Source organism: Macrobrachium nipponense, chromosome 6, assembly GCF_015104395.2.
Source record: "Macrobrachium nipponense isolate FS-2020 chromosome 6, ASM1510439v2, whole genome shotgun sequence".
In the NCBI taxonomy this organism is placed as follows: domain Eukaryota; kingdom Metazoa; phylum Arthropoda; class Malacostraca; order Decapoda; family Palaemonidae; genus Macrobrachium; species Macrobrachium nipponense.
Genome location: NC_061108.1, coordinates 131,890,035 through 131,909,296, shown reverse-complemented (window position 1 = coordinate 131,909,296; position 19,262 = coordinate 131,890,035). Strand labels below are relative to the sequence as shown.

Here is a 19,262-nt window from a genome sequence, read left to right as displayed (position 1 = left end):
GTAAGATCGTATATTTCTAGACTTCGATCCCCTGGACAGTTCTTGTTTTGGGTGATGTTTTGGTAAGGAAGGCTGGGCACCTTTTGAGATGTTTGGGTTAGCTTTGCTTCAGGCACACTGATGCCTCCTCATTTTCGCGTGGAATGAGACAGTAATTGAATCGGAAGACGCAGCAGACGAGAATATATCATAGGTGAGATGTGTTTGTTCGAATGATGACTTTGGAATGGAAAGTTAATCCTCTCTTGAGGTTTCCTGTATGTACTCATAACGGAAAACATTACTCGATAATTGTATATTAGATGAAATATCATTATATATTGACTTTGGAATGGAAAGTGAATCCTTTCTTTAGGATGACTTATTATACTAAAAAATACGAGTTTTCCTGTATGTGCTCATAATAGAAAATATTATTCGATAATTGTATAGCAGATGAAATATCATTACATGTATTCACACTAGACAAGACGTACATACATAGAATAATATTACTTGGACACTGCTAATCTAAAGTGAATTTTAAGAGCAGTTTTGTGATTTACTACCTGAAGACCAGGCACTTTTTTGGCTTTTCCAACTGGTTCGATTGTATTAAAAAAAAGGCGAATCAGAGGAACAATAATAAGAAAATGAAAACAAAAACAAAACAAAAAAAAAAAGGTTCGTTGAATCACACGTCCAAAGTTGCCTTGGTGCCGACCCCCTACTTGTGTTGTCTCATCTTCGGGCTCCTGAGTTTCGTTCTATTATTACTCTTTCTCCTCGATCTCACAGGTTAGGTGTTTTGTTTTGTGAAGTTCCCAGGTATTGATGTTTATGGGCAGAGAAAGCCAAAGGGTCTGTAGGATACGGCAGAGGTTGAAACTTTTCGACTGACTGGGAACTTTGCAGTTTGTGTTCATAGATTTTTGAACTTTTCATATTATGTGTGTTCATAGGTTTTTGGACTTTTCTTAGTATGTGTTTTCATAGGTTTTGAACTTTTCTTAGTGTGTTCATAGGGTTTTTGAACTTTTCTTAATTTGTGTGTTCATAGGTTTTTGAACTTTTCGTAGTATGTGTTCATAGGTTTGTTCTTTTTTTTCGAATTCTTGTGTTCATAGTCAGTGTTCGTCGAAGACACTGATGTTGTGGAATTAAGTCTGACATAAGCTCTTTGTTCGCCTGATGTTCAGTGTTGATATTAACTCAAGTCTTGAAATGCTTTGGTTCTTTAAGAAAAAATACCATAATGAATGGCGTCAGAAATCTCTAGTAATAATGATTTTAAGAATTTGATCTTGACATAAGGTCTATTTGCCTGGTGTTCAAAGGTTAATATGTACGTCAGTATTTTCCCTGCTGTCAGTCCTACAATCCATCGATTAATACATCGTGTTGTTTATGTCCTATATTGTTTTGGTTCCTGGAAGACATAGCTGTAGTCGGTGCTCCTGCTTTCATGTGTATATAGTAGAAATGCTTGTTTATCCTTAGTAAAGGCTTGATGACATTTTAGTCGCTTTGCTATCGGTTAAAAGGTGTAAGTTATACTCCGTAATATTCATTCTCTCTGTCTCATCCCTCTCTGGTAACTCGTAGACTTGGCTGATTATGTTGTATTCTGCTGCTTATCATGTATATGTAAATTTTTTTTCCAGATCCCATTATTAATATGTATATAGAATGTCCAATTTCATAAACATTCCCTTACATGTTTCCTTAGATAATTTATATACTAGTTCTGCATGCATCATTTTTATTTTTTTTATTTTTTTTTATCTATTCATGAATATTTTTGGTGTGTACATAATATCTACTGACTGGTGTGTTTATCTCTTAAAAACATCTCTCTCTGTACACGTACAGTACGTGTGTATGCGTGTGTATTATACGTACTGGAAACTCCCTTTCTATGTACACCTTTTATGTGCGTGCGTATGTAGGTGTGTAACGTTTGGTCCTGTGTGCATTTTTACAGCAGCGCTGCCGTCTCCAATACACTGAGGTTCCTTCAGTCTGCCTGGGCTTCACAGTCAGAATTAATGTGAGTTGTTGTAATCTATGCACATGTCTTGTGTCTTCATTGTGGTTGAATGTAAATCTCTCTCTCTCTCTCTCTCTCTCTCTCTCTCTCTCTCTCTCTCTCTCTCTCTCTCTCTCTTAATGAGTTTTGTCTTCTGTAGCTTTGGACCAAAGTCCTCCTTTTATCCACATAATCCTATCCCGATGATACCACCGAAGGGGAGACCTTTTCATGTAGTTAACACAATATTTTACTAACATTTGGTTTTAGTTATTTATATGTATTTTTGGTTATTAACCATTTGCATACACTCTTTTAATAATTTTTGACATTCTCACCTTACGAACACCGATAGCCTTAGTTCTTCATTTCTTCAGATAGTTGAGTAGATTAGAACATGATGACTGAGTTTCCCTTAAGTTAGTTTTAGTTTAGAATATGACCCAAGTCAGGTCTGTTATGTGTTGAATTCGTAGCTTTCTTTATAGAGGAGCACTTGTCATAATTTCTCTCTTACCCTTAAGATTTAATTCCCCCTTTCCCCCCCCCTCTCTCTCTCTCTCTCTCTCTCTCTCTCTCTCTCTCTCTCTCTCTCTCTCTCTCTCTCTCAAATCCTTCTCTTTTATGAAATGCTGCTGCTTTTTTTTAGCGCTGCCAGCTTCCGAGTCTTAAGAACATCTGTTTTCGTTACTTCAAAAAAAAAGTAAATGAATAAATAAGGTTTGACTGCTTAATGTTTTTCTTTTTTTTCTGAATTTGATATTAACTTCTCTTCCTCTGTATGGTCCTGCCTAAAGTATGAAGCGTTGTTTGAGAGCCAGTGTGATGTATAGTGCTTTGCAATTTCTGCTTTTCGTGAATTTTTTAAGAATAAATATTTCCTTTTAATTTTCTCTCCTACACAGGTTTTTCTCATTTCAGTTTTCTCCTATTCATACGTACTACTGTTTGACCAGTTTTCACCAGATTTGATTTCGTTTCAGACTCTCAGCCACACAATTTTCCTCATACACTTCATTCGTTTTCACGAAATTAGGCTGTTCATTGTTATCACCCTATTTTCTTTCTTTTTCCCTGATTACTTACTAGTAATTCACATGTAACGGACATTTGTAAGTCTCTCTCTCTCTCTCTCTCTCTCTCTCTCTCTCTCTCTCTCTCTCTCTCTCTCTCATTTATACCCCATTCCCAGCCAATCTTCAGATCATGTCTTGCTAGACCAACAAAAACAGTTTTCTGTATGTTTATTTATTGCTCCTTTGCACTTTCGTTGAAACAAACACACCACCAGATTTGTTTCAGTTGACCTTAGCTGTAGTTTTTTTTATTTTTTATAATGCATGTTTTGAGCGTCGCTTTCGTTTTCTCATTAATACTTCATGTTTTGTTGTATTTGCTTTGGCACCCCCTACTCTCGTGTCTTATATAATGGTTTGTCTTAACAAAAAACTGACGGTCACGTCGTTTTCCGTTTTATTGTATTTTAACACACTTTTTGGTTAGATATATGTAATATTATTATTATTATTATTTTATTATTTTCCTTTAACCGCACGTGTTGTTGATATTAGATCAGGTGAGTTGTTACTTAGATTCGTCGTGTGTTTCAGAAGTTACATTTCTGACGGATGTCGTTCATGAACAACTAATGTATTTGCTTCCTTTTCAGCACCGTTCAAAGGTTTGTACGTTTTAAATTTAGTGTATATTTTAATATGAAACTAGGTCTCTTAGATGCTTTATTTTGCAGTTTATTTTGCGTGAAACAATCGATTACCGCTGCGAGGATATTCGACTTCGCATCCTTTACTAAGCAGGCTGATATAGATATGAAAATGAAGGACGAGAAGTCGAAAGGCCTCGCAGCGTTATTATATTGTTTCACTTTCCTTCTTGGATTTTGTCTTTGTTTAAGTATTCTTTGTATTCACCAAGTTTCATATTTTCGTGACTCAGTTATTTATAGTATATGATTTGTATGTATGTATGCGTATGGATATGTATATATATATATATATTAATAACGATCTGTTTTTTTAAGTTCTCTTGCGTCCCTGTAGTGTTTGTAAGATGACGAGTGATGATTTTAAAAGAGAAAAGAAAATTGCGCAAACGCCCGCCATTATTCGATTTCTTTTTCCCGCGCGTTCTTTAAACCGAGCTCTAGAAAAGTGTGTTTATATATATATATATATATATATATATCATAATCAAGGACTGTACTTTTTACATTTTATACGTTCAAATATCAAGCCACCAATACCCATTTAATATAGGATATTTTACGTATTCAAAAGAAATTTTATACAGTAAGTAATCCTTCCCTAGCCATGATTCGAACGAATATATACCTTTATTGTATGACGCATGATTATTGCCGAGTTTAGGTAATCACAAAAGGACATATTATAGAGTATTCTGAATTAAATATATATATTTCTTCAATGTGAATTCATGATTTAATTCTATGTTTACGCTAAAGAGTTGAATAGGTCGTATTTAAATTAATGATTATGATTTCCTCCGACTTGAAATCTCATGAATTCCTCTCTCTCTCTCTCTCTCTCTCTCTCTCTCTCTCTCTCTCTCTCTCTCTCTCTCTCTCTCTCTCTGCAGAATTCATCATTGAAAGAAGTAGCTCTTATTTTTCATTTTTCTTTTTCCTTTGGACTTCGCGGAAAAAGACTCGAGATTGAGTGGGTGGATTGGAGAGAGAGAGAGAGAGAGAGAGAGAGAGAGAGAGAGAGAGAGAGAGAGAGAGAATGGAAAAAAAGGATTTTTACGTCTTGGTAGGATATAAATAGGCCGCCCGAGGCAGGTGTGTGTGTGTTTGTGTGTGTGTTCGTTTAGATATTCCGTGGGCGGAAGCGTTTATGCTTTGCACTGTGAACCCACGCACTGCTTGGTCTATTGCTCCCTTCATTTTGTGGTTCCTCCTCCTCCTCTCTCTCTCTCTCTCTCTCTCTCTCTCTCTCTCTCTCTCTCTCTCTCTCTCTCTCTCTCTCTCCCCATTAAGTCTACCTAATGCGGAACTACAATTAAATTTTTGTATATTTGTCTGACCCTGGATACGACTATAGGTGTTGGATGTGACTCATTGCTGTATAACGGTTCCCGTGTCTATATGAGAGAGAGAGAGAGGATATCTTATATTCAAGTTTTCGTAGAGGTGAACGTTGCCGGTTAGTTATTAAATACAGAATTTCTTTCAACAGACTTGTCATCATATTTTAACCTTGTTATTTACCGATTGTTTAAAATTTTACATGCAGCTTGGCGAGGTACGATACATTTTACAGCTTTTTTTTTTTTTTTTTAGTGACATTGTGAATTGGTGACTTTGAGTTAATTGTGAATTTCCTGTTCATTTGTTACTGATTTTGTTAAAAGTTGATTCCTATATGCTACCGTCGACCATGTATACGCGTGTGTGTGTGTGTTTACGATAAAGATATATAAGATTGTATGACAGCTAATTTGACAAGGTATTGCTGCAAAATTACTTTTGACTCTTTGATTTCGTAATTACCGTCTGTATACCGCTTTGAACTTTGTATTTCAGTTTGCCTAGTATGTGATGAATTGTTTAAAAAATTGACCTAGTATGTGATAAATTGTATTTCAGTTTACATAGTATGTGATACATTGTTTTTCAGTTTACTTAGTAACTGATAAATTGTAAATGAATTAATTTTTGTATATGAGACAATGACCTTAAAACACCTAGAGAAAATTAATTTTTTCAAAACTTAGAATAAATAAAAAATGAATCTCAATGGAGACAAAAAGCATATGCTACCATGTCAGAAGTTCATATTGAAGGTGTTAATAAGTTTTTTTTTTTTTAGATATAAAAATAGGAAAGCTAAAGTGTGAAATGTCATTGGTTGTCCTTGACCAATGATGAAACAGCTTTTTTATTCTATTTTTTTTATTATTGGCCGTTATGTACCGTTTTTAAGTTAGACGTTTATCATGTTTTTCATATTCCTTTTCCGCATATTCTTATTTCCTTGTTCACATTACGTTAAAGCGGCTTTAAGTTGATAAACGAGAGAGAGAGAGAGAGAGAGAGAGAGAGAGAGAGAGAGAGAGAGAGAGAGGAGAGGTAAAAGGTCTTCCAATTGTAACTGGATCCAATTCTAATTGGATCTTAGTACACAGAAGAGAGAGACAGAGAGAGCTAAATGGTCTCCCAGTTCTGATTGGATCTTAGTACATGGAAACGAGAGAGAGAGAGAGAGAGAGCAGCGGAAGCTATTTATAGGGGCTGCTGCCATGTGATATGTGCAACCCAATGCAAGTCGTTAACCTTCCCTTTTATAGTTGAAGTAGCTTTGTTCACCTCAATGAGGGATCATCGGCTTGGAGGACTGACTCGAGAGAGGGATTTAATGATTTAAATTCTTGCCCTTTAAAGTGATATGGGTCCTGTGGCCATTTTCCTAATGATCACGACGAGTGTTGAGCTTTGTCGTGGTAGCGAGCGCTCGTAAATGGTTTAATCATATATTTTTGTTATCCGTTTACGTAAAAATAATTGAATAAGTGCAGAATTATCGTCGCATATAGGTTTCGACTTTGAAATCTTTCGGAACACAGTATTCGTTGGAAGCTGGAATTTCAAGTCAGTGGCCCTTTGTGGTGGGCATGTTCCTTATGCTGTGGGGTTTTTTTTTTATGAGGAATAATAATAATATATAAGAAATCCACAGTGGTGTAGGTGTAAATATGTATTAAAGTGGCATATATATATTAATTTATATATATATATATATATATTATATAATAGTAGAGATATATATATATAAATATGTATATATATAAATATACATGTGTATATATATATATATATATACACAAAAGAGATATGTACATTATTAATGTATATAATAATGATGATGATGATGATGATGATGATGATGATGGATGATGATGCTGATAATAATAATAATTAGAAGAAGAAATCCACAATCTCGTGAAAAGAAATCTGTGTAATAAAAATCCACAATTATATACTGAACTATATTTTACTTAGTAATATAGTTTACTATATAATTGTGGAATCGCATTACGCAAATAATAATGATAATAGTAATAAAGCCAATTATAAACGATAGACGTGAACAAGCACGCCTTAACTATGTCGGATACAAGGTCAGGAAGGAAGGAACCCCTCTTCCCCCACAAGGTATATAGAATAAGGGAGACCATTCTATATACCTTGTTCCCCCAACTGCCGTGGCGGCCCAAACGCGATTGACGATGCAGCAGCAGCGTCTGTGATCTCGGAACAACAAAGCGGGATCATCACTTGGGCAAACCCTTTGGCACAATGCCCGTCCGCCTGCGCCAGCTCCCTTTTGTTGTCCGAGGTATTCCTTTGTATCAGGAAGGACGGATGGAGGATGGAGGATGGGATGCTGGACGAATGGGCGTAATGAAGCCAATCATTTTCCATCCCGGGGTTGTGCCAGAATGTCTTCCGTCCATCCTCCTCTCGCGGGCGTGACCTCTGGAAGGAGGAGGAGAAGTTGGGCAGGAGTCGTCTCCTGGCAAGGGGTTTTCGGTCTAGTATTCAAATTGTTTGGGTTCTATGCTCTCTTAGGAGTTTGGAAGTTGGTAACTTAAGTAAACGATTTCTGCTGTATCCTAGCAAAGGTTTTCGGTCGTATTTTATAATTTTTCGGCTTCTTTATATCTAAAGATATTAATAAATACATGTATCCATTTCTCAGTAGAAATGGGATTGTTTATTCGTTATTACGACCAAGAAACCCAAGGAATAATATGAAAGGAAAATAATTTTAAAGCTCAAATACGAGATGGTAGAAGTACTGAAATGCAGTTGGCAAGCTGAAGTATATGGTCTCTCGAATATGACGGTGAATTGAGGCAGAAGAAAATAGGAAAATAAATTAGTCAGAACTTAAGAAGTCATCTCTCTCTCTCTCTCTCTCTCTCTCTCTCTCTCTCTCTCTCTCTGAATGTATTCCTACTGCTTTTGTCTTCCTTTTAAGGAAATGACAAACGGGACCGCCGAACGGGGGGTGGGGGGGGGTGGAGGGGGTGGGCGGTTAAAGTGCTTGGGATGACGAGGCTTCTGTGTCGACAAAAAATGAAAATTTCCTTTGGCTTTCTTTTTGGAATTTCTTCTTTTTATATAGTGGTGTTTCTTGCCAAATTTCGTATTTTAACCCTTAATGGACAGACTTAATGAATGTTATTTTATTTCGTTGCCGTTAGGAAATTTTATTTTGATCAAAATTTGGAAATAATTCATAGTGTTCGATTGGTACTTGAGAAAATGGTAATGAAAGTGTGAATAAGGCGAATTGATTATTGTCTGGACTTATATCTATCCAGTAAATAGTTTTGACTTTTCCCCAGATACGAGATTGATATATATATATATATATATATAATATATATATATATATATATATATATATATATTTAACCTCTAGAGAAAGAATTTAAAAAATGCGTCGAAGTTTCTTCTGCGCAATCGAGTTTTCTGTAGCCACGGCCCGTGAAACTCTCAGCCGGCCGTGGTGACCTGTTTTGTTGCGTTGCCAGACGCAGGATTATAGGTAATTTTAACCTTAAATAAGGTCAAAACTAATGAGGCAGGAGGGCTGCAATTTGGTATGCTGTATGATTGGAGGGTGGATGATCATCGTACCAATTTGCAGCCCCCTAGCCTCAGGAATACTAAGATCTGAGGGCGGACAGACAAAGCCGTCTCAGTAGTCTTCTTTTACAGAAAACTAAAAATGGATTCATTTTTACTACCTTCATCTGTCAGGGGGAAGTTGAATTAAATGAAAAGACTCCATTTCGTTTAGACTCCCTTTCCTGGGGGAAAAAATAATAAATGACGAAATATCTCCTTTCATTTGAAAAGAAAACCTCCTCCGGCTTCAAGTTTTGGCGTCCTCTCTCTCTCTCTCTCTCTCTCTCTCTCTGTGTGTGTGTGTGTGTGTGTGGCGGTGGTGGTGGAATTCGCGCGGTCGAGATGAACGCTTCTTTCACCTTTAAAGGAATCTATTTTGGTGTGAAGCAAATCTTTGTGAAAACCAGGGAGCTGGTACTATAATTTCTCTCTCTCTCTCTCTCTCTCTCTCTCTCTCTCTCTCTCTCTCTCTCTCTCTCTCTCTCTCTCATATTTCCAAGTATTGCTGATACCGTTGGTTTTGAAGTGTTATTCTCGTTCCCTTATCAACTTCTCTCCTGTCAAGTTCGTTTTCCTTAACCCCTCATAGTTGAGAAATTAACCCAATTAAGGCCGAAATGTGAGACCCAGGAGATAAATGTGGGTTTTATCGGTGGGCTCGCTCTCTCTCTCTCTCTCTCTCTGGACCATCGTATTTTGTTCTGGGTCGGCGAAGATGAAAAGAGGTCAAGAGAGGTGAGACTGCTTCTCTTACGGCCGGTTCTTTTCATGACCTCGTGGGCGGGATCGTTCGTCAAGAGTCACAGCCGGTTTTAAAAAGAGAGAGAGAGAGAGAGAGAGAGAGAGGAGAGAGAGAGAGAGAGAGAGAGAGAGAGAGCGCTGTTGTTATTTTGTATCATTGCTTTCTTTCATTACATATGAATAACATTCTCTCTCTCTCTCTCTCTCTCTCTCTCTCTCTCATAGATCTATCATATATATATAATATATATATATATATATATATATATATATATATATATATTATATATATATATGTGTGTGTGTGTGTTTTTGTGTGTGTGTGTGTGTGTTTATACACCCACTAATTATAGATTTGCAAGATACTGCACAAAACAAGGAAATAAATATGTATCGATTTTATATATTTGTATAAAATGGAAATATCCTTATATTGCTGAAGTTCCTTACATCCGGTTGGTTTGTGTCTCTCAATTTTGAGTAACAGTGATTGGTTTGAAAAGCTATTTTCATTTTTAATTGACTTTTGGTGGGTAACTCTCTCTCTCTCTCTCTCTCTCTCTCTCTCTCTCTCTCTCTCTCCTCTCTCTCTCTCTCTCTCTCTCATTTTAAAACCGGCTGTGACTTTTTGCAAGGAATTGCTTGCTATGTGTTAAGTATGGTTGAGGTTAAGCTTATAGTTAGAGATTGCGGGTCAAGGTCAAATGGGGCGTTAACTTTGACCATATATCTTGAACTTTGATCGAAATCAATTAACGAAGCTGATTTGTAAAGTGAACTGGAAATGCTTTCGAAAATGCTAATAAGGGGAAAGGCTTGTCTTTTGGTCTTATGTATCACACTGCGAGTGGTTTTCAGTGTTCTTGTGGAATCATATGGTGGACCTTAAATAATGAATTCGGTAATGTCAAGAATAGTACGGTGCATTACGAAGTTTAGCTGACAGTTGTGCTTATTTATTATTATTATTATTCCACAAAATCGACATTGTTGTACCCTGCTCGAACCATCAGATTTGTGTGTGTGTGTGTAGGTGTGTGTGTGTGTATGTGTGTGTGTGTATGTATGTTTCATGAGCCTTCTACACACTCTTAAGCATTTTTATTCATTAGTAAGCTCGTGTATAAAGAAATTTTTTCATTATATATAGACAAGTATAATGCACATTAAGATGTATGGGAAAAATGAACTTAATTGAGGTTTAAGATTTTAAGTGACATCTTTAATAACTAAGTCTTGCTTCATGGTGCTGTATTGGTTTGGGTAATTTTATTCCTCGAGTTTCAGTTTTTTTTAGGACTTCTGAAAGCCTACATCACAAGGGCTTGTGGAAGACCAGAGATAGAGCTAGTTTTTCTTTTCATTTATAAAGCTTCAGCGGTAAAGAGTAATAACTGTCTATTTTATAGTTTTGGAGTGCCGAGAAAGATAATCTCGGTTTGAATTTGAATTGTCATTTCACGTATAGGTGAGAGTAGTGTTATATATATGATTACAAGAGTTAGCGCTAAAATTTAGCTCGTTCTCTTTATATAGCAAGAGGCAAAGAAAACGGATATCATTGTAGCGGTGACTTAGACATTGTAGTGGTAACGCTAGTACTGCTTGTGTAGTTCAGTTCCCTTTCTTCTTCTTCTTCTTCTTCTTCTTCTTCTTCTTCTTCTTCTTCTTCTTCTTCTTCTTCTTCTTCTTCTTTTAATGTACCGTGGTATCAGCATCGTACCGGGTACTATCTCTAAAAAATAAATGTATGGGGCAATAGAGAAAAATATTTTAGAGAAATATCATTAACAGTTGACCAATTACTGTATTTAATGTTATTGATTGAGGAGTCTGGAATTTTCTGGAGTTGCCAGGGTAACTTAATAAAACGTAACTACCTAACTTTTAAGAATTAGACTTCCGTTGTTTGATATTTGATAAACCGCAAAACTTTATAAAATTATGTTGTCTCCAATATTTGGATTTACTGAGATGGAGGGAATTTTTCTCTCTCCCAATGAGGTGTTGACAATGTTATTTTTGTTTCAATATTTTGATTTACTTAGATGGAGTGAATTCTCTCTCTCTCTCTCTCTCTCTCTCTCTCTCTCTCTCTCTCTCTGAGAGCGATAAACATTGTTCCTCTTCTTTAAAAAAACATTTTAATGTTATGAGGGAAGTAATTTATATTTAGTTCTATTAACAAAGAAAGTCAGGGATAATGTGCTGACCAGTTGGATGTGGTCGAGTAATTAGGTATGACCATTTAACGACTTTGAAAGGCGCTTCGTTTCTCAGTAAGTTATTGATATTCACAATTAAAACACCACATAACATTAGAGACGTTTCTTTTAGAAATCGTCAATTATCCATTGCAGTTAAGGATGTGCTGTGACCATTTTTTTTTAAAGTTATGAATTACTTTCATCTACTGTCATATATGCACGTGTATAATATATATATATATATTATATATTATATATATATATATATATATGAATACATTTTTATATTTATATATATAAATATATATAAATATATATATTATATATATATATATATATTATACATCGTGCTTATATATGTATGTAGTATATTATTTGGAATAAGTCTACGAAGTCCATTGACTTAAAATTCAAGCTTCCCAAGATTGTGGTATTCATTTGAGAGAAATTATAGCAGATAACAGGAAATACATAACCTCAGATTCCTAACGTAAGGATGCATAGACTGTTATTCGAGAAGTCTCACTCAGTTTTGCTTGACGGGAAGATATCTTTATGGAAATTATTATCGCCGAGTTAATTAGATTTCTCTTTATCCATGGCTCTTCTTGAAACAGGAATGGTGTCATTAGAAGGTTTGCTATATGATGATGGGCGTTTTTAAATGCGAGAACCGTCATTTTTATTAACTCCTAAAACTTATATGCTTTATGATGGGCGTATTTAAAATGAGAGAATTCAATTCCGAGATTTGGTTTTGTTAGCGGGACGATGACGGCTAAGTAAAGCGAGAGCTTCAGTTTTACTCACCATTTTGTCGTTATCAACGGCCGTTTCCTGTGCACAAGACACTCCTAGTTGAAACTATACCTCTGCTGGGAGTTGGATTATAGCTTGATTTTTCAATGTCAAAGGGCGTTCCTAGTGCTAATCCAGTGCCCCGAGAGTGTCTCTTAAAGTGTATTCTAGTATATAAAGGATTCGAGAAAAGGACTATGACAATACCCTTGTGGGCAGTGGTGCCAGTGAGGTGTAAAATGTCGAGTGTTTGAAATGGGCATCGCCCATGTCTTGTTTCCGATGTGTTCCATTGCAAGATGTAGGCTTTTTGTGTAAATATTGGGCATTAAGGCTTTTTACTTCAACGTCTGCCGACAATGTTGATATCAGAGTTTTGGAAATTGGGCCGCTGATGACAGTTGCAGTTTGCAGAGGTGTTAGTAAGGCGTCACAAACGGATATGCTTCAACTGTGGAGAGTAATGGCTGCGCTAGTGAGTTCTGCTAAGTGGTAGGAGTTCACAGCTCCGTATCGATGCACGCTCCTGTAATTCAATTTCCGTGACTGCTTTTTATGTTGAAGTTTCTGGACCGTAATCACATCGAATGATGTTCGGCAGAAGTCGGAAAGCCAGCGTGGAGAACTTGTGCACCGTCGGGGTAGACAAGAACCAAGTTCGGTCCCACGCCCAGATTCGCCAGAATCCCCATGGGCGAACGACCTCCCCCCGCAGGTCCTCCTTCCACGGCTCGGAGAGGGAGAAGGAGAAGGAGTGCCAAGGCCGCCGGACGCCTCCTGACGATACGCCGAGGAAGATCAAGTATGCCACGGCGCCCCTCATCCATCACGACCCAGGCAGGAGGTCGTCGACGTCGTCGGCGGCTTCCTCGAAGCCGGTCCCTCCTCCGAAGTCCAAGAACATTCCTCAGCCGGCCTATCAGAAGACCTTCATGGTGCTGCTGAAGGGGAAGGACAAAGACCACAAGAGGCGCAGCACGGATCTGACGGAGATGCCCCCGCCCGTCTCTCCCAAGCCCTGCTCCGGGTCAGCTGCCGCGGCGGGACTGCCGCCCCCGGGGCCTGCCTTTCGCACGTCGCAGCAGAACGTGAATCGGCCGGTGGTCCACACGGCGCCCTTGCAGTCCTTCGACCCTTTCCAGAACGCTGAGCCCTTTCACCCCCCGAAGGTTTCCCCCCTGAGGGCAGCTTACCAAAATGATCAGTGAGCACCTGAGAATAAATTATGTTTGTTAATATAGTTAAGGCGACCATATTTCCTTGCGTTTTGTCAATATAATTAAGGCGATCATTTTTCTGGCCTTGAGAAACTGCAAAGATTTTTCTGTGCATCGTTATTCAATTTAACATTATTTAATGTGAATGTTGAATGATAGGATATCTTGGCGTTCTATAGCGATCTTAGTCAATTTTATTACATTCAAACAGCTCTTTTCTTTGGAAGTCTCGTGTTTTATAGCATTCTTTGTGAATTTTATTACATTCAAACTGCTCTTTTCTCTGGAAGTCTCGAGTTCCTCATTGGACGGGTGGTTTTCGAGCTCGGCTACCAATCCGGTGGTCCAAGTTCGATTCTCGGCGCGGCCAACTTGGAATCAGAGGAATGTAATTCTGGTGGTAGAAATTAATTTCTCGATATAATGTGGTTCGGATCCCACAGTAAGCTGTAGGTCCCGTTGCTAGGTGTCTAATTGGTTCCTAGCTACGTAAAAATATGTAATCCTTCGGGCCAGCCCTAGGAGAGCTGTTAATCAGCTCAGTGGTCTGGTTAAACTAAGATATACTTAACTGGAAGTCTCGTGTTTTATAGTATTCTTTGTCAATTTTATTACTTTCAAACAGCTCTTTTCTCTGGAAGTCTTGTGTTATATAGCGATCATAGTCAATTGTATTACATTCAAACAGCTCTTTCCTTTGGAAGTCTTGTATTATATAGCATTCTTTGTCAGTTCTATTACATTAAAATAGCTCTTTTCCCTGGAAGTCTTGTGTTTTAAAGCGTTCGTTGTTCAATTGAATGACCTTCACGTAGCTCTTTTCTGTGGATGTCTTGCTGTCGTGGCATATGAACCGAAATGTAATGTAAAATCGTGAATTTGTCATCTCCAACTACATCATACCGGATGGCGTAATCTCTTGAGCTTGTGCGAGCATTAGTTAGTCCGCTTACAAAGAAATGTACACTTAGTTTTCAGATCAGAAGTTGTTTGGCGAGTTCGATGAACATTTTAGCGAACGGTCAGCCTCAAAGATATGATTAGTTCTTATATATGTCCTGTGTTTGTGTTGTTGTTGTAGAACTTGGGAAGGTTTTGATTAATACGTTTCAGTAATAAACGCTTAACTCTGCAAGGGATTCTTCATGTAGGTTTGGAACATCCGAGTAGGGCGGAATGATTCGTCTTATAAATGACAAAAATTCAAGTATGTGTACTAAGTGAGTGTAGATGTATACATGCATATATTTATATACATTTAAGATCGTGTTTGTGTGTATGTATGTGTGTGTGTTGTATATATATATATATATATATATATATATATATATATATATGATATATAATATAAAAGTAAAGTTTTCCCCCGTTTCTGTGCTCGAGTTCGATAGATGGCGTGGCGCATTTCATTGTAAAAATGTTATTTTTATTTTTATTTTTCTCCAAGTTGTGAATGCGTGTTTGATGACAGGATGGTCGTGACGAAATCCAACCTCTTAGATTTCTCTGCGAAACGTTTTCAGAAACTACCAGATTAAATACACTAAGTTATTGGGTAGTATTTGGGTTTATTTTTTTATGGCCGTTGGTCGGGTATTACGACCCATGATGGAAAGCTCGAAATGTCTTTAGTTTTTTTTATTTTTATATATATATATATATATATGTATGTATATCTATATATATATATATATATACTATATATATATATATATATATAATTTTCTTATTGAAAGAGAAGGCTGCCACATATCATCTTGAAAATGCAAGTTAAAAAAAATGGAAAACTTTGTGCCTGTAACATAAATCTCTCCAGCAAATCCCCGAATAAAGGGACTGAATTTTATTTGGATTGATTAAAGCAACATAATATAAATATAATATAAATAAGGGTAAATGCATATCTAATTCTGTTAACAAGGCTTTTTTTACAAAAATCATGACTGCATTTCTAGGTCAGGTTATATCGTGCCTGTCTGATTTGCTTCTTTGATATAAGAGTTTTTGTTTGACAAGTATTTTACAATTTTTTTGTTTTTATATTAAATACATTTTTCACTCCCCACCTTTATTTATGTATTTTTTTTTCATTTGCTAGTATTTTTGTCATTAGTAACTATTTAAGTTTAAGAATTATTTAATGGAAAATTTCAGTTTATAGTTTTTGCAAGGTAAGGTTATTTTAGCTGTATGGTCTAGATGTGTCCACACTTAATTGACTCAATTTTTTATTTACATATTTACATTTTAATTTCCAATTGTTTTCTCAACAGACCTATAGCGGCGCTATCCAAGAAGAAGTCCGGAGCAATAAATCGATCGGAGAGCTGTAAGGAGAAGCAGCATGCAAGGGTGAGTACGGACTTTGGTTTTCAGTTTCTCTCTCTCTCTCTCTCTCTCTCTCTCTCTCTCTCTCTCTCTCTCTCTCTCTCTCTCTCTCTCTCTGCCGCCGACAGTGGATCCATAGAAGAACATCTTCAAAATCCATGTTGATACTAGCTTAAATGCCTGCGCCCGTATTTATTATAACGGACTTCAATCGACCCCCTATACAGTGGTTCCTTTCAGGAGACAGCAAAACCGCTCACTAACTGCAAAATAATAGCAAATGTGTGGTACGTGTGAGCCTTGAACCGAAGCATTAAATTGTGAGATTGAAATCCCTCACCAAAAGTATGGCCCAATAGAGATGCTGTGTTTATACTATCTGAAGGGGGGGGCCAGGAGATTATTATTTGGGTGAAAAAATATTAAACATGCAAACTGTGCAATACTTTTAGGTACTGCAACAACCAACAGAACCTTTTCAATCACAATTTGGGATTTTTGAAAATAAAATGTCGATGTAGGTAAATATCCCTTTAATGCTTTCATGGGTAGACTTTAAAAGGATAGTGTTGAAGATCATCAAAGACAAGTTGCAGTTAATTCTATGCAGTGCATATTGTTTTAGGTGATGCATCAGAAATTTAAAGAACAGAGGATAGATTATATGCAGTCAAATTTGCATCAGTTGTGTAATGGGATCAGTAGGTGTTTCACTGTAAGTGCTTGAGGTAATAAGAAAAAATATATATATTACCTGAGGGAGCGGGGGCGGGGAAGCCTTAGATTAGACGTTAGCGAATCTTTGCCTCCATTTTTCTTCATCGAGTCTGTCCCTTCTTTGGAATCATTTCCTCATTTCCTGGTTATTTATCTATTCAATTTTTCCTGCTCATGAGTCTCTTAGATTTAGTTTTTGTGTCTCTTTAATCAGAATTTATCCCAAATGAATTAAGTTTTGTATTATCCCAAATGAATTAAGTTTTATAAACTCATAGTCCGTTGTAATGTTGGTGCTTTTAAATCCTATTTCATTAGATACCGATGTTGAATTTATTTGAGTAGTGGTCATCTTGGAAATTTAATTCTGATACTAGTTTTATTTGTTAATGTAGTAACGTTTTATATATTAATGTCGAGAACTGTTTGTTTTTCATCCAACAGAAGCGGACGAGAGAGAATAGAAAGCATAGTGACCCCAACATTCCCACCTCCGGGTAAGTACATGAATTATTATTATTATTATTATTATTATATTACTATTACCATTATTCTTACTTTGCTTCGCGTTATTTGGTCAATATACATCTTGCAGTGATCGAGGAATCTCCAGTTCTGGTTATTGTTTGATATGTGGTTGTTTATTGGACCTCGTGTTCGTGTATTTTGGTTCTCAAAAGGCAAATCCATTTCGAAGATGGCTCGACCAATGGTTTTATTGTGGTCCTTTTATCCCCAGTCGATGTGAGGTGCTTAGGACAGTCACACTGTACTGTTTGGTTCAGAATGTTACATAGGATTTTTCTTTGGATGTGTCTGTCTACCATGCCACTCCTATTTTGTAAGAATGTTGAGATTCCCATCTCTTTCCGTAAACTGAAAAGCTTTAGGATAGAAATGAACTTTTGCCATGACACGAAATTTTTAATTTATGTTTTTTTTTTCTTAAGGAAAAGCGACTTTTTTATTTTATTTTCTTATTATTTTTTTTAATAAAAGTGACGTTTTTGTAATTGTGAAAACGGATTTACGCGCGGACAAGTGAGCAAAAACCAGAATTACTCGCTGTTCTGGCGCTTTGTATCACCACAAACTTTTTCAGTTGAGAACCCCTTAAGTACTATATGGTACTGTGATGCTGTCAATACTATATACTACATGTTTTCGGAAAAAAGTACCATTATATATATTCTACTGCAGTATTTGACATTGATCATTATCCATAACAAGTTTCATTAGATAGATTTGAGAGAAGATCTTTGTGTTCGTGCCCAGTTAATGCGTGTGTATGCATTATGCTATTATATTTTAATTTTATTTAAATAATTTTTTAGAGACATTAATTCTATGAAATTCCATTACTCAGCTGTGTAGGGAACGCAATTCGTGAATTAGGAAGCGCGTCCATTTAATCTGTGCGCAAACCACTGATGCTTTTGAATGTAACTAATTAATTTGGGGCATTTGTGAACAATGTTTGCTTGCCCCGTTTTAAGGGTTTAAAGCGGAAACTGACCTCTCTCCTGTGTTTGGGTAAATCAGGGGTCTTTGTTAGCCTTGGTTTATACGTACCCATTTCTTAGTTTATTCATTTTTTTTTTTTTATTATGTATTTTCTTTTAGATGGGGTTGGCTGCTCTAGTACGCCTTCTTAGTTGAAGGGCTTTTGTTCCCTTGTAATCGTCATGTTTTTTTTTTGTTTTTTTTTTATTTTGGGGGGGTGTTCCCTTTCTCCTGAAGCACTAGGTCGTAAAATTGTGTCATGGTCTGTCTTCAACTATGATTTCTTTCTTAGAGAGAGAGAAAAAAAAAGCTTTCCACGAATATTGGCACATATTAATATACTTTTTAATACTTTTGTTTATTGTGATATATAATATATATATATATATATATATATGATTATATAGTTATATATGTATAGTATAAATATATATATATATATATTAGTTATAACGTATATATGTATATGTAATATATATATATGTGTATATATATATATATATATAATATATATATATATATATATATATAGAGAGAGAGAGAGAGAGAGAGAGAGAGAGAGAGAGAGAGAGAGAGAGAGAGAAGAGGAATTGTTCGACGACGCACGTCATTCTAATTTGAAACCGGCTTACTCAGCGTTATTTAGACATAAACCTGGGATTCGCTCTTTTCGAGTGTAATTATGACGAGGGCGTTCTGGCGTATGCTGTTTATTTATAAGCCGTGATACTGTTAGCCTGTGGGTATAATTTGGCAGTCTATTTTGGCTGGGGCGATGGATGGCAGGTGGGTGGGGTGGGTGGGTGGACGGACTTCCTGTTGGTTGGCGGAGAGAGATAGAGAGAGAGAGAGATGCTGGTAGTATCATCTCGCTCTCTGCCTCAGATTAATCGCATAGAGGTTCCTGATTATATATTTTTTTTTGGGTGGGGTGGTTGGTATTCATGGTTGGGTCGTTCTGCTGTTAGAGATTCGTTTGCGGGACTTTTTACTATTATTGTTTGTTGGCTATTATTAATGATTATATTTGCTTACTTTTAGTTATTTATTATTTTTAGTAGAATATT

At 36.5% G+C, this 19,262-nt stretch overlaps 1 protein-coding gene across 18 annotated transcripts in view; it reads left to right on the top strand.

Annotated features, from left to right (window-relative positions):
• Positions 1–19,262, top strand: part of LOC135216228 (rho guanine nucleotide exchange factor 12-like) — an 823,284-nt gene that overhangs the window by 624,737 nt on the left and 179,285 nt on the right. For 17 of the 18 annotated variants that reach the window (XM_064251362.1, XM_064251370.1, XM_064251373.1 and 14 more), the window contains 3 exons: positions 1,964–2,029; positions 15,921–15,999; positions 17,137–17,189. In XM_064251362.1, the coding sequence (XP_064107432.1) occupies positions 1,964–2,029; positions 15,921–15,999; positions 17,137–17,189 (198 nt within the window). The remainder of the gene's footprint in view (positions 1–1,963; positions 2,030–15,920; positions 16,000–17,136; positions 17,190–19,262) is intronic. The other variant, XM_064251369.1, reaches the window with a different exon arrangement.